The following is a 13,908-nucleotide window of genomic DNA, read 5'->3' on the forward strand; positions in this document are numbered from 1 at the left end:
TCTTGTCCATATAACTTTCCATTTTCCCCAACATATGTATCATCCCTTCTTCATCCTCCGCCAACAGTACCATATCATCTGCGTACGCCAGACAATGCACCTTTTCCCCTCCCAGTTTCACCCCCCCCCAACCTCCTTTTCTTAGCACTTCCTCTATATCCGCTATCAGCAAACTGAATAAGTGCGGACTCATTGGGCAACCTTGCCTCACCCCCCTTGCCGTCCAAAAATTTTCTCCCTCCTCCTTCCCCACTCTTACCTTACTCCTCGTTTCCCTGTACACCTCTTCTATCCTACTCCTTAATCCCTCCCTCACTCCCCTCCTCTTCATTGCCTCCATTAACACCTCCCTATCTACCGAATCAAACGCCGCCTTCAGGTCCATAAATGCCGCGACTACCTTTCCCCCCTTCTTGTTTACCCTCTTATTCACCAGATAGTTCAACACATAGATACTATCCATCACTCCCATTCCCTTCCTAAAACCTGTCTGACTCTCCGGTATCATATTCTTCCCCTCCATTTCTTCCTTTAACCTTTCAGTTAAAATCCCCACGTATATCTTGTATAGCGTTGGCATCAATGTGTGTAAAGGATGGTTCACTAAAAATAATATCAGGCATCATTTTAAAGAATGTGTAGGAGAATCCAAGGGCAGAAATGTACAAGTTTTAGGACGTGCTGTGATGGGTAGAATCCATGAATGTGCAAGTGAGATAGTAAGAAAATTTTTATTCCCAGTTTTGAGGGAAGATGATGTTACACAAAGTATTAAATACGATAAATTATTAATAACATTTGCGAACAAATTATGTATCAAATACAATCATCAAAACCAACAAGATATGATACGTGCTAAACTTCGATTATTAGGAAGGTTTCTTATCGCAGTGAAAGAATATAACTCTAACATAACAGAGTATCTGATATATATAATCCTTACATATATGATGATTGTCTTAAAGCAGTAAATAAAGTAGCTTATTTTGATGATATTAATAAAAAATAAGGTGCACCATCAGTTGCGTCAAATATTGGGACATATTTAAAACAAATTGGTAATTTGCTAATAACAGAATGCATAAAGCTAATGATATAGAAATGCAAAATGCTACAGAAAACTTTAAAATTAGTACAAGAAGATTACGGTATATCTATAAACAGAACAGTAGAATACATTATTTACAATATTTACAATATATATACGCTATTTACATTATATATACATTATTTATTATATATACATTATTTATATTATATATACATTATACATATTTTTTGTTTGATTTTTAACAGGTTAATATTAATATAAGTCGTAAAAATCCAAATTTTTTAATAAGCACCGCTTTTTCATTTACTTTTCAGTTGGGGAAAGCATGCTATGCGAACAAACTTATTGGCGAAACAGGCACCTTCCATATTTATTAGCAGCATTGCATAAAATGTTTAATATATATAAAATTTCGGTTTACAGTTAATGAAAATCGTTTCGTTTAATTTGTACGCGATTGCATCACATTAAATGAAAAATGTCATGATATATATATTACGTACGTATAATACATGTTTATTTACGATTCCTAACTGGACATTTTACGCGTCTTCTCTTGTGTTTTATATTCACATGATATTTATAATAATTACAAAAAAATAATATATATCATGACATTTTTCATTTAATGTGATGCAATCGCGTACAAACTAAACAAAACGATTTTCATTAAATGTAAACCGAAATTTTATATATATTAAACATTTTATGCAATGCTGCTAATAAATATGGAAGGTGCCTGTCCCGCCAAATCATAAGTCTGTTCGCATAGCATGCTTTCCCCAACTGAAAAGTAAATGAAAAAGCGGTGCTTATTAAAAAATTTGGATTTTTACGACTTATATTAATATTAACCTGTTAAAAATCAAACAAAAAATATATTTAATGTATATATAATATAAATAATGTATATATAATATAAGTAATGTAATTGTACAATTGCACAAAATAGTATCACCATTCTATATTTATTTAAATAATATAAAATGTTTTTATTGCAATAATATTGTTAATATTGAGCACAACAGCACGTAACCTTTTATTCAATTTTTAACAGGTTAATATTAACTTAAGTCGTAAAAATCTAAAGTTTTTACTCAGCACTGCTTTTTAATTTTCTTTTCAGTTAAATTCTTGCATCAACGCGTTAATTTCTGGTAATTTATTATTACATAAAGATTATGGTATATCTATAAACAAAACAGTAGAAGAAAATATGACACAAAATAAAAGACAGAAAAAAGTTATGCTTCCATCTATGGAAGATATAAAAAAATTACACTCATATCTAAATAACGAAAGAAAATTATTGTATGCAAAACTTCAGGAGAAATTTAAATACGAAACATGGCTAGAACTTGCAACAGTTATATCAATGCAAGTTTTTAATAGAAGAAGAGCAGGAGAAATAGAACGGGTTACTATTGAAGATTTTAATACTCGCGAAGAAATAACGAAAAAGACCCATTTAGATTTATACAAATCATTAGGCACAAAATTACAGCAGCTAAAAATTATTATTACTATTATTTATTTATAAATTTTATTTGTGCGTATAATTAAATTATATATATGGTATATGATGCAAAATAATTACCCACATATAACTTTAGTATAGTTGCTGATAAATACGTAAGATTCTTAATTCGTGGAAAATTGGGACGTACAGTGCCTGTGATTTTAAACATGGAATTAGTTCATACCTAGTAGTACCAAACGCCATTTCAAATATTTAAGAGCGTGTATCCTTATGCAATATTTTTCTAAAAAATGTGATGCACAAATACCACATTCTTTAAGAGGTACTGAATTACGTAAACATATTGCTACAACATGCATTATGTTGAATTTATCTGAGAATGAAGTGGATGATTTGGCGAACTTTATGGGACATCACGAGAAAATTCATAAACGCCATTATCGACAGTCAATAGCAGCTGTAGAGATAGTTCGTATGACGAAATTTCTTAAAACAGCATTAGGTGAAAATGAGCAACAGCCCAGATAGCCAATTGATATCAGAAAGAATTCTTAAAGTTTTCTTCTTCAAGATTTGGACATCCAAAAATTGGTTTCGAAAGCCAACATAATGAGATCAGAAAGAGCTCTTATGCGTCGTATTTAGAGAAAAAAAAGATTTCTTCTGACAGTCACCGAAAAGATTACTTTTTTGAGATATCTTATAAAAGAAATCAAAAAGATTACTTTTTTGAGATATTTTGTAATAGAAATCAAAAAGATTACTTTTTTGAGATATCTTGTAATAGAAATCAAAAAGATTACTTTTTTGAGATATCTCGTAATAGAAATCAAAAAGATATATTAAATTAGATCTTTTTAGAAGTTTATGTTGATGATGCCAATAAAACTTATTCTAAAACATTCGAGACACAAAAAATATGCCTTTGGTAAAATATTTAGCAAGATCCCCAAAGGGAGTTTTTTGATGAAAGATAAAATTAAAACAAATCTTTAAAAAAATTTAGAAACAATAATATATAAAATACTTACATATTGTGCACGAGCTATTGCATCTTCCCTTAACAATTTATTAAAATTTTCTAATTCTTGAACTGTAACAATCGGAAATTGTGGTAATATATTTTCATTATTTCGCTGCGGTTCATTACCATAGAAATCTATTAAATGCATTTCAATAGAGTTTATTTTATGCAAAATAACTTGCATATTATAACGACATGTTTCTGCAAAAAGAAACGTGGTGTTAATCAGTTAACTTGGGTTAGTTAATATATTTCGATCACATTCACACAACTCAATCAAATTCAAGCAATTTTCCCTTCTCTTCAAAAAGTTAACAGAAATTTAATAAAAAATGTATTTAATCAGTATAACAAGCTTATTTGCCTGTACTTACTACAACAAAATGTATGATGTTGACACATAGAGGACTCATTTGCGTTATCATTAATAGTATTACTATTAAGTATTTCCTTAGAAGAATCAAAATCGTCTTGAAAATAAGTTTCTTTCTGTACTATTTGCTTAGAAGAATCAGAATTATTTTGAAATTGAGTTTCTTTCTGTTCTTTTTTGCAGAAGATGCTGCAATTCGTATTGGTATATCTATTTAAGAAAAAAACAGCAGAATTGGATAATATAAATTCATACATATAAAATATATAGTATCATTTACATTAATAATTTTACATTCGATTAATTCTTTCATAAAATGATGGTTTAATAAGAAGTTCAGTTTATTGTCTAATAAAAATAAAAATTAAAAAATAAAAAAGATGTTTGAATTTTTTATCAAGTAAACTTAAAACAACAATGTAGTAAATAAAAATTTATGTACTCAACTATTTTTACAATTTTTTAATTAAATTTTAAAAAATTATTTAATAAATAATATTTTTAAATAATATTGAAATAATTATACTTTTATATAAGACATATTTAAAAAATAAATTAATTAAAATTTTTTTATGCAGTATATGCTGTTAATGCACAACACAACTTACCCGTATTAATTACACAGCGAATTTTTGGCTTATTATGTGAAATTGACAGATCTTGATTATATTGTGAGCGATATGAATCTTAAAAATATCGGATATTGTAAACAAATATATTACATTATAATAGAGCAAAGTCAATGTTTTTTTTTTGAAACTTACCAGCGTTTTTTAGTGGCAATGTAATATTCTTTTTGTTTACATGTTCTTGGGATTTAAATTTTTCGTTACTATATTCATAAACAGGTTTAACAGTTGTTTCAATGGGTATATTTTCTTTTATCGGCTCTAAAGAATAGTCAGCCAAATAATCTCCATAATCCAGCAAGGACTGATCATCGTTTTCAAATGATTCATTACCAAAATCATATGATTCATTACCAAAATCATTATTGTTGCAATCATTATTTTGCTCCATATTATCTCTCTGAGCATTTCCAATTTTTTCATGACTAGAAGACTTTGTTAAATCTAAATAATTACAACAGAATTATAAAACACATCAATAAAAGCTTCACAATTTAGGTAATATTAAATACACAAAAAATGATCTATTTCGAAAAATTAATACCAAAAGGTAAAAAAAGATAAATTAATGCAAATTTTTTTACTTCCCATATAATATTAATTAATCTGGTATTTCCATTAAAAATATCTTAGAAACTACAGCAAGACAAAATTATCTTGAAAATTTAATGATTTTATATATTAATATTGGTTTTTTAAATAATGAGAATTATTTATTGATATGACCTTTTAAGTATAAAAAATTATTTTAAGTATAAAGAAGAATTATACATATATATATTGTACCTCTTTTTTCTGTTCCCGTTGAAGCTTCTTTTTTTCTGTCATTAATATGCGGTTTATAGTTTTTTGGTGGATCCGCTATTACAGGCACAATATACTTTTTAACACTACTTTTGATTGCTATAAAAATATTATGAATTATTTAGTAATGTGTTGTTAGAGAAAATATAAATTAATACTTACGCATCGATTTGTCGTCATTATTATTCTCGTCCGAAGATGAATTTAAATATGCCGGTTTTTTACTAATACGTTTCTTGGGAAGTTTTTGAGAGTTACTAATAACGTTTTTCAGTGTTTCTTTATCGTTAGTAGAAATATCTATCGCTGAAATTTCTACAGCTCTGGCTTTATCATAAGAACCTTGAATAAAATAATTTTAATAAAAATCAAAGTAAAAATGTCGAAGATAATAAATATAACCAATTTTTTATCATTATTTGAACTTACCAAACGGTCCTAATAGTCTATTGAACTTTACTGTGCTCCAATTTTCTTTTGGTTCTGATGCTTTTTTACATTCAATGGTAACATTACAATTTTTTGGTGGCCATTTTAATTTTTTGGTTTTTATACTTAACCAACATTCTGGTACAGTAGCACACCAGTCGTTTGAAAAAGCAACAAAAAACATATCTGATGAACATATAAAATAATATTTAGTCAAATTATATAAGGTCATATATAAACATTTCTTTTATTAGAATTTTCAATATGAACAAATGTGCTTACTTATAAACTGACGTCATTTACTTAAATGAAGCATAGGGAAAAAATAATTATTATCTCTAAAAAATAATCTAACAGCTTTGTTAGTAATTTCAATGGGCTTAAATTCTTTTAATTTTGACCATTTTTTGCCATAACATATTTTCAGGTCAAATGAATTACAGGGATAATAAGGTAGAGGCTGGGGATCTTCCAAAGTAATCCCTAAGATTACAGGGTTATTATTTTTTTTACCAATATGAGAAATACTACAAATGGATCCATCAGTTAAGTAACAACAACAATCTGATTTTCATTTACATGATAATGTAAAATTTTTAAATTTTATTCGATCATGGGACGCTGAAACACCCATAGGTAGCTGTTCTTTATTTGGACTCAATAGTAACGGAAATAAATCATTTGAATTAATTTCTACTTCTGTGACATTTAAATTTGCCATTTCATCTAACCGTTTACGCAATTGTGACAATGGTTTATCACCTTTTCGCAATAAATGTTTAATATTCTTTAGATAATTTTCAAAAGGAAAACAACTGAATGTGTCTAGTGGTCCAAACTTTATTGCATCACTTGAAAGATGAATTGCATTATAAATATTATAGGATACATTATGCGGTCCATAAAGTTCTTTAAAAACTTGAACAAAATGTAGCAATAGGTTAGACGCATATTTATTGTTATGTTTATAATCAATTGGATCGCATAAGATACGTATTGCAGTATGCAATGAATTATAATGTTTCATATTTGCTTCTGGTAAATATTGTTGTAAAACAACCGGACCTACGTATAATAAAAACGTACGATGTTCTGTAGCTTTCCATCTACAAAAATTATCTAAACCTCTCACTTTTCTTGCAAATTCTAGTGGAATCCATTTTGCTATACATGTCAAATCTTCTGATAATTTATTTTTCATTGCAGTCGAAAATTTTACAGTTTTACAACCATCAATGCAAAGTGCTAATATCTTTTTAGTGATTCCTAGACATACGAGGTGCATGTAGTCCAATGGGAATTGAGACACCATTGATAAAGATATAACTTCAAAAGGTGTTTTGTCTTGACGTTTATGATATTCAGCATTGGTTCGATTTTTAAAACTTTCGTCTGTTCTTAACTGTGCATCTTCTTTCAAGAAAGCCATTCTATTATTATCATAATCACCTTCTACTTCACATTTGGTACATGCAAAAAATCCATTATGCCCAACAGTGCAAGTAACGAAAGCTCTCGCAGGTACATCACATAATACAGCTCTAATGGTTACCATGTATTTTTTTTGTTGATACATAAAACCATTCTGTTTTAGATATAAATATTCGGCACAAAATTCGTTAAGTATCTCTTCGGGTTGCGAAGGTTTACAATAGCCATGAAATATTCCAATTACAAATGGTTTTAGGCAATTTGGATGAGCAATCTGTCCTAAAAGCGTCCATAATACGCTTTGAGAACTCTTTGAGATTGGTAGACCATCCACATGGAGATTTAATTGTACATTTTGTTCAATATCTGTATTAGATAGAAGTTGAAGCTGTTGTTTTAATGCATGCTCAAGACCATAGTGAAAATATTCTCCTGAATGAGTTTTCGTCAATTCAATTATTCTTGGTGTTTTAAGAAGTGAACGTGTATCTAATGGAAATCCATTCAAACCTGCTTCTCTGAATAAATGTAATAAAGCGCTGATTGAATTTTGTGTCAAATTATATGTGACTGCCCATATGGGAATTTTTTCATGTAAAACTTTCATTGCTTGCGACATTTTATTACATTTTTCACAATCATCATAAACACAATAACTATTATTGATAAATTGTCTATAATTATTGGAATTATATTGTTCTAAATTATTTTGTAATAATTCACTTTTTATAGACTTCTCATTATTATATAAAATTTCTTTATAATCTTCATTAACATCTATAACTTGATAGTCTTTCTGATTCATAATTTTTGATTTTACATCATTTTTTAACGGAGTTGATACTTTTAGATCTTCGCAGTCTTTATTCAAATTTAAAAAATTCTTTACACGACGATTTTGTTGACTTCGTGAAAGATCTCGATATTTTTTAACTTTTGGCATTTTTACATCTAAAAATTTAATTCTTACAGTTAGTCTTAGGTCGGATCTACAATAGGTGTAGTAAACTCTAAGCCTTAAGAAATTGATCAATCACAGTCGATTATTCTCTTCATTCTTGACTGTGATTGGTTAATTTCTTAAGGCTTAGAGCTTACTACATCTATTGTAGACCCGGCTTTAATAAATAAAAGAATTAATTTAATTAATCAAAGTTTTTTATAAATTAAAATTAGAATCCACAGTTTCAAATGTTCTTAAAACAAGATTCTTAAAATAATAATCAGTATTTAAAAAAAATAAAAGAATATTATTGAAGCCATATTTTGTTGTTTGTATTTTTGTAATTAAACATTTGTTAAGTATAAATTATGTATTTAACGAATAGATGTAGTTTTTTTAAACTTCAAATAAAAGAATTTGTGATACTTTTAAATTTTATTTTTGAAAAAAATTTTTTTTGAATCGCTAGATATTTTTAATTACAATTAGCGACACACAAATTATTATAAATTTCAACGTTCCGATTAATATTCAACTTTTTTCTGTATATATTTTTTATATGTAAGGATATTCTTTAATTATTAATTTATTTTTTACTATTAAAAACCGATTAAAAGATAATGGAATAGAAAAATATAATTTACAACTAATTTAAGAGAATTATTTCCTAATCAACATAATGTAAAACAGTAGCATAACATCAATGTTATAATTTCTCATTTAACAATGTAACATTATGCCTTTTGTATGACAGTTTTATATTACTAATTGAGTGGCAAATTATAACATGGATATTATATAACACTTATTGTTATTATATTAGTTTGTGTTTTATTACTGCTGCATTTCAATAATTTTTACTTAAAAATTTATTACAGAAAAATTCATATAAATCTATAAAAAATAAATAAATATAATTATTAAATTATTCTCACCTGTATATGTATATTAGGAGACGCGATAGTGTCTTCGGCCATGTTCAAACCCTAAAAGACCTTAAAAGACACTACAAGTTTCCTTATCCTGCACCATCAAAGTCCATTTTTTGGGGGTGGAGAACTACTAAAATATAAAAAATTTTGAATTGCACGTAATATAACCTGAAAGGCGGCATCGCCACGAGTAATTTGAGCCAAGAAGGAATAAAATCGGTCAAGCCGTTCTGGAGATACAAGCCGTCAAAAAGTGACGTTTTTCATGAAAAATGAAGTAACGTCGTCTTCTTCTTCTCTGTCCGCGTCCGCTGACGTCATCAGGATTATATATATATCCCCCCCGTTGATCGCCACCTTGTCGTGGTGGGGGGGCTCACCCCTCGCAAGGGAATAGCCTTGCGAGGGGTGCTAAGAGCGATCGGTACCTCTTGTAGAGGTACAAGAGGCCTGGTGGGGCCTTAGGGTTTCGGCCCACCACCCTTGGAAGGCCACCAAGTAAAAAAACCAAAAAACTTAAACTATGGGAGGAAAACGAACAAGGAAGAACGCTACTGGCCCAGGGGGATCGGATACCCCAGGGCCCGGCGGGGAGGGGGGTATGGTCCCGGCCCCCACCTCGTCGTCATCACACGACGGGCGTGAAGAAAGGGACGAAGACGTGATGTCGACGAATTCGTCGGCGACCACGTCAGAGAGGGAGTTTTATAACCCTTATGCGGTGAGGCCGGAGGCATTACTTCCGGGCCTAACGTGGGAGAAGGATTTGGCTCCGTGGTGGAACGAGTTTGCACTCGATACCCCCACCGCGGAGCTCTTCCTCCACTCATTAAAGATCTGGAGGATGGCGAGGAAGGAGGTCGATGAATTGAATGAATACATCGACCAGCTGGTTAAGGAGGAGAAGAAAATGAGTCCCATCATGAGAGAGGCGAGAGGTTTCGCTTCGCGGATGCGGGGTCTGGTGCATCAGCAGACCGACACCATAGCGGAGCTGACGCGCAGAGAATGCGCCCGCCTCGGGGAGGACGAGGCTAAGAGCACGAGGTCCGGCATAGACTGTGGGACGCAGACAAAGGAGGGGATAAAGGTTCCAGTGGGAACCCAGACCGAGGAGACGCCTGCGACGGTGGCCCCTTTGCCGGGGGAGTTGGTGGACAGACTCGAGGAGATATCCTCGGGGCTGGCTGCCAACTCGGACCGGCTGGGGCTGCTCGAGGGACGCCTCGCGAGGATGGAAGTCGGTCGTACAAGGAGGAAGACTCGGGTGGCCCGGGAGATCTCCAGAGAGGAGAGTGTGATGGAGATCGGCACCGGGACCGAGACGGAAGCCGAGACGGTGACGACGGGGACGGCTACGGACGACACGACGACGACAAAGACGGACAAGGGGAAGACGGTGAAGGAAGTTGGGGAGACCACGGGGGTGTGGGCGAGAGTGATGGGGAGGGGAGCAAGGAGGAGAGAGAGAAGGGGGATGAGAGGGGAGGGGGAGGAGAAGGTGACCGCTGGTGGAAATGGTCGGCGGGAAGGGAGAGTTGGCGGCGGGGCAACCGTCGCCAATGTTATGGGGGCGCCGAGGTGTTACCGGTGTCTGTGTGTGGGGCACACATGGCGCCGGTGCACCTCGGCGGTGGACAGGGGTAGCCGCTGCTACCGCTGCGGCTCCCCTGGCCACAAGGAGGTTGGGTGCCTGTCCGGCCTTAGATGTCCACTTTGCGTGGACTTTCGACGGCCGGCCAGGCACCGAATCGGAGGCCCGGGATGCCTAACAGCACCCCTGGCAGAGTCAAGAGGAGGGGGCGCGGCCCTCCGTCCCCCGTCGTCGGCGGTCGTGCCTACGGGTGCGGCTGTCCGCAGCGGCGGGGGTCGGAGGGCCCGCCAGATACCGGCGTCATTGGTTGACGCCGGATGAGGGTGTCGGGGGGGACATGGGGGCGCTTAGGCGCTCCCCTCCCCCCCCACACCCTCCGGGAGGGAGGGGCCCCACTGGTTGCGGGTGAACTTCGGCCCCTAGGGGCGGAGGAAAGTCGCAACCGGGGGGGTCAGGAATGAGGGGGGACCACGTGTCCCTGGCGGGCGGGCATTGCCCTCCCGTCCGGGGCGCCTGGGCCCCTCTCAAGGACGGAGACGTGACGTGTGGGGCCCTCTCACCGGGAGCCATAGGCATCGGTGGGAGGGCAACACCGTCCACGGAAGGGGGTTCCTCTCCTTCTGAGAGGAGCCTCCTGATGAGGGCCCCTTCAGTGAGCCGCCGAACCGGACCACCCTTTCGGGGGTCTGGGGGTTGCGACACTGGGGGGGCGAGGGGCGATGGCTCGAGCGGGAGTTCTCGAGCCATGGCTCCGCCCCTCAAACTTTTTGAAAGGGCGCGGCGTGGGGTCGATGTCGCCCTGCGCCGCAACCGCGAGGTACCCGTACAATGACGGGGGGAGGGTGTCGCCTTCCGCGGCATCCTCCCAAGGAGGGATATGGCGGGGGGGCGGCCAGTTGGCATGGGATACCAGCATCCTGGCCGTCCCCTGTATAACGCTTGTGAAGGACATCCTCTGGGGTTTTAGTGCGGTAGGTCCTGTCCCGGCTCTCCGGCTCGCCGATCCCGACTCTCTGGCCCGCTACGGCGGACCGGCCAGGCGGATGTGCGGGCCGGCCAGACGAAACAGGGAGTCCCACATAACCCTCGCCTCTACCCGGAGGCGGGTGGTACCATGAGATTTCCCCAGAGTCAAAAGAAAAAAAAAAGGATTATATATATATATAAATCTCTTCTCACCTTTCACTCACACCTCCATCAACTTTGACCCACCCCTTTTCCTCCCACATACCGCCCCCCACCACCACCCCACCCCCACTCCCACCCCACTTTTGCCTTTTTTTTTTTTTTTTTACTCTGGGAAAACCTCATGGTACCATCCGCCTCCGGGTAGAGGCGGGGGTTATGTGAGACTCCATGCCCCGCCTGGCCGGCCCGCACGTCCGCCTGGCCGGTCTGCCGTAGCGGGCCGGAGAGTCGGGATCGGCGAGCCGGAGAGCCGGAACAGGACCTACCGCACTAAAACCCCAGAGGATGTCCTTCACGGGCGTTATACAGGGGACGGCCAGGATGCTGGTATCCCATGCCGACTGGCCGCCTCCCCGCCTTATCCCTCCTTGGGAGGATGCCGCGGAAGGCGACATCCTCCCCCCGTTATTGTACGGGTTCTTCGCGGTTGCGGCGCAGGGCGACATCGACCCCACGCCGCGCTCTCTCAAAGAGTTTGAGGGGCGGAGCCATGGCTCGAGAACTCCCGCTCGAGCCATCGCCCCTCGCCCCCCCAGTGTCGCAACCCCCGGACCCCCAAGAGAGTGGTCCGGTTCGGCGGTTCACTGAGGGGGCCCTCATCAGGAGGCTCCTCTCAGAAGGAGAGGAACCCCTTTCCATGGACGGTGTTGCCCTCCCACCGGTGCCTATGGCTCCCGGTGAGAGGGCCCCACACGTCACGTCTCCGTCCTTGAGAGGGGCCCAGGCGCCCCAGGCGGACGGGCAATGCCCGCCCGCCAGGGACACGTGGCCCCCACTCGGCCCCCCCAGTTGCGACCCCCTCCGCTCTCGTAGGAGTTAGGATCCGGCCGCAACCAAGGGGGTTCCTCCTCTGGGAGGACGAGCACCCATCCCACGCCTAAGCGCGGGAAGAACGGCCGCCCCCCCCCGTCAAGAGGCTGCCGGGAGGCAGAGCGCGAGCCTATGCCCGCACCTCCCCTCCGACACCCTCATCCGGCGTTCGAACGTCGACGCCGGGATCATTCGGGCGCCCCTCCCCCGATCCCGACCGCCGCCAACAGCCGCACCACGAGGTACAGCTGCCGACGGCCGGGAAGGGGGAGGCACGCCCCCACCCCTCGACCCCGTCGGAGGTGCTACACAGCACCCTTGCTCTCCCAGGACATGCCCCGCCGGCTGGCGCAAGTCCACACAAAGTGGACAGCGCGGGCCGGCGCGGCAGGCCCGTGCAATGTGGCCAGGAGCCCCGCAGCGGTAGCAGCGGGAGCTCCTGTCCACGGCCGAGGTGCACCACCGCCACATGTGTCCAGGACACGGGCAGCAGTAGCACCTCGGTTGCACCCCCCTCCTCTTATCTCCTGTCCGGTCCCCCCGTCGGCCCCGGTCACAGACTTTCCTGGCGTCGGTATTGACGCCCTCCTCCGCCTGCGACGGCCGACGACCTTGGACCATGTTTCTTCCCGGACCTCGGTCTCTACATCCGAGTCCGGTGACGAGGTGTCAAGGATTGGAGAGGCGTCTCCTCCTTCCTCGCTCTCCTTTCCCCGACACCTCTTCCCTCTCTTTGGGGCATCCGGTGTCCGAGCTGTGCTTGACACCCCTTTCTCTTCTCCTCCGTCCGCAGCGTCTTTCCTCTCTTTCTCTCCTCCAGTCTGCGGACACTTCTCTCCCGTCCTCTTGGAGAGGTGGTCTCTCCACCGGGAGTTCCTCTCCATCTCCTCCCTCATGGCGCACCGCAGGTCCTTGATCTCCTCCTGCAGCTCCTTCGCCCATAAGGGAGGGGTTTCCGCCTTATCCATGCCTCTAAGGCCCGCTCCTTCCGTGTTTGTTCCCCTGGTAGCGGTGGTCGGCGAGGGATCCAAACCGATATCTTTTTTGTCGACCCTCCGAGTGGAGCTGCCCTTAAGGTGCCTGTATGCATCCCTGAGGGCTAAGTTGTCCCGCTCGATTGCATCCACTCTGCCCCACGAGGTCCACGTAATTCCTCACCCTGATCAGGCGGGATCTCCACTCGGACAAATCCTCATAGAGCACCTCTACCAGCTCCTGAT

At 39.6% G+C, this 13,908-nt stretch overlaps 1 protein-coding gene, 1 long non-coding RNA gene and 1 pseudogene across 2 annotated transcripts; 1 reads left to right on the top strand and 2 right to left on the bottom strand.

Annotated features, from left to right (window-relative positions):
* The first annotated feature begins 845 nt into the window (after window positions 1–845).
* Window positions 846–3,059, top strand: LOC146722697 (uncharacterized; annotated as a pseudogene).
* A 516-nt stretch (window positions 3,060–3,575) lies between these two features.
* Window positions 3,576–4,609, bottom strand: LOC114931410 (uncharacterized). Its single transcript, XR_014924981.1, has 3 exons — window positions 4,537–4,609; window positions 3,930–4,138; window positions 3,576–3,756 (listed from the first exon to the last, which is right to left on the bottom strand). It is a non-coding gene; the product is annotated as an uncharacterized LOC114931410 (long non-coding RNA).
* A 42-nt stretch (window positions 4,610–4,651) lies between these two features.
* On the bottom strand, window positions 4,652–6,950 carry LOC146722698 (uncharacterized). Its single transcript, XM_085483999.1, has 4 exons — window positions 6,923–6,950; window positions 5,524–5,703; window positions 5,344–5,460; window positions 4,652–5,001 (listed from the first exon to the last, which is right to left on the bottom strand). Exons 1-4 carry the CDS (start codon window positions 6,948–6,950, stop codon window positions 4,652–4,654), a joined length of 675 nt encoding a protein of 224 aa, XP_085340125.1.
* Between the last annotated feature and the right edge of the window lie 6,958 nt (window positions 6,951–13,908).

The sequence above is a fragment of the Nylanderia fulva genome, unplaced genomic scaffold, assembly GCF_048542155.1.
Source record: "Nylanderia fulva isolate GAGA-0341 unplaced genomic scaffold, ASM4854215v1 Scaffold286, whole genome shotgun sequence".
Taxonomy (NCBI): domain Eukaryota; kingdom Metazoa; phylum Arthropoda; class Insecta; order Hymenoptera; family Formicidae; genus Nylanderia; species Nylanderia fulva.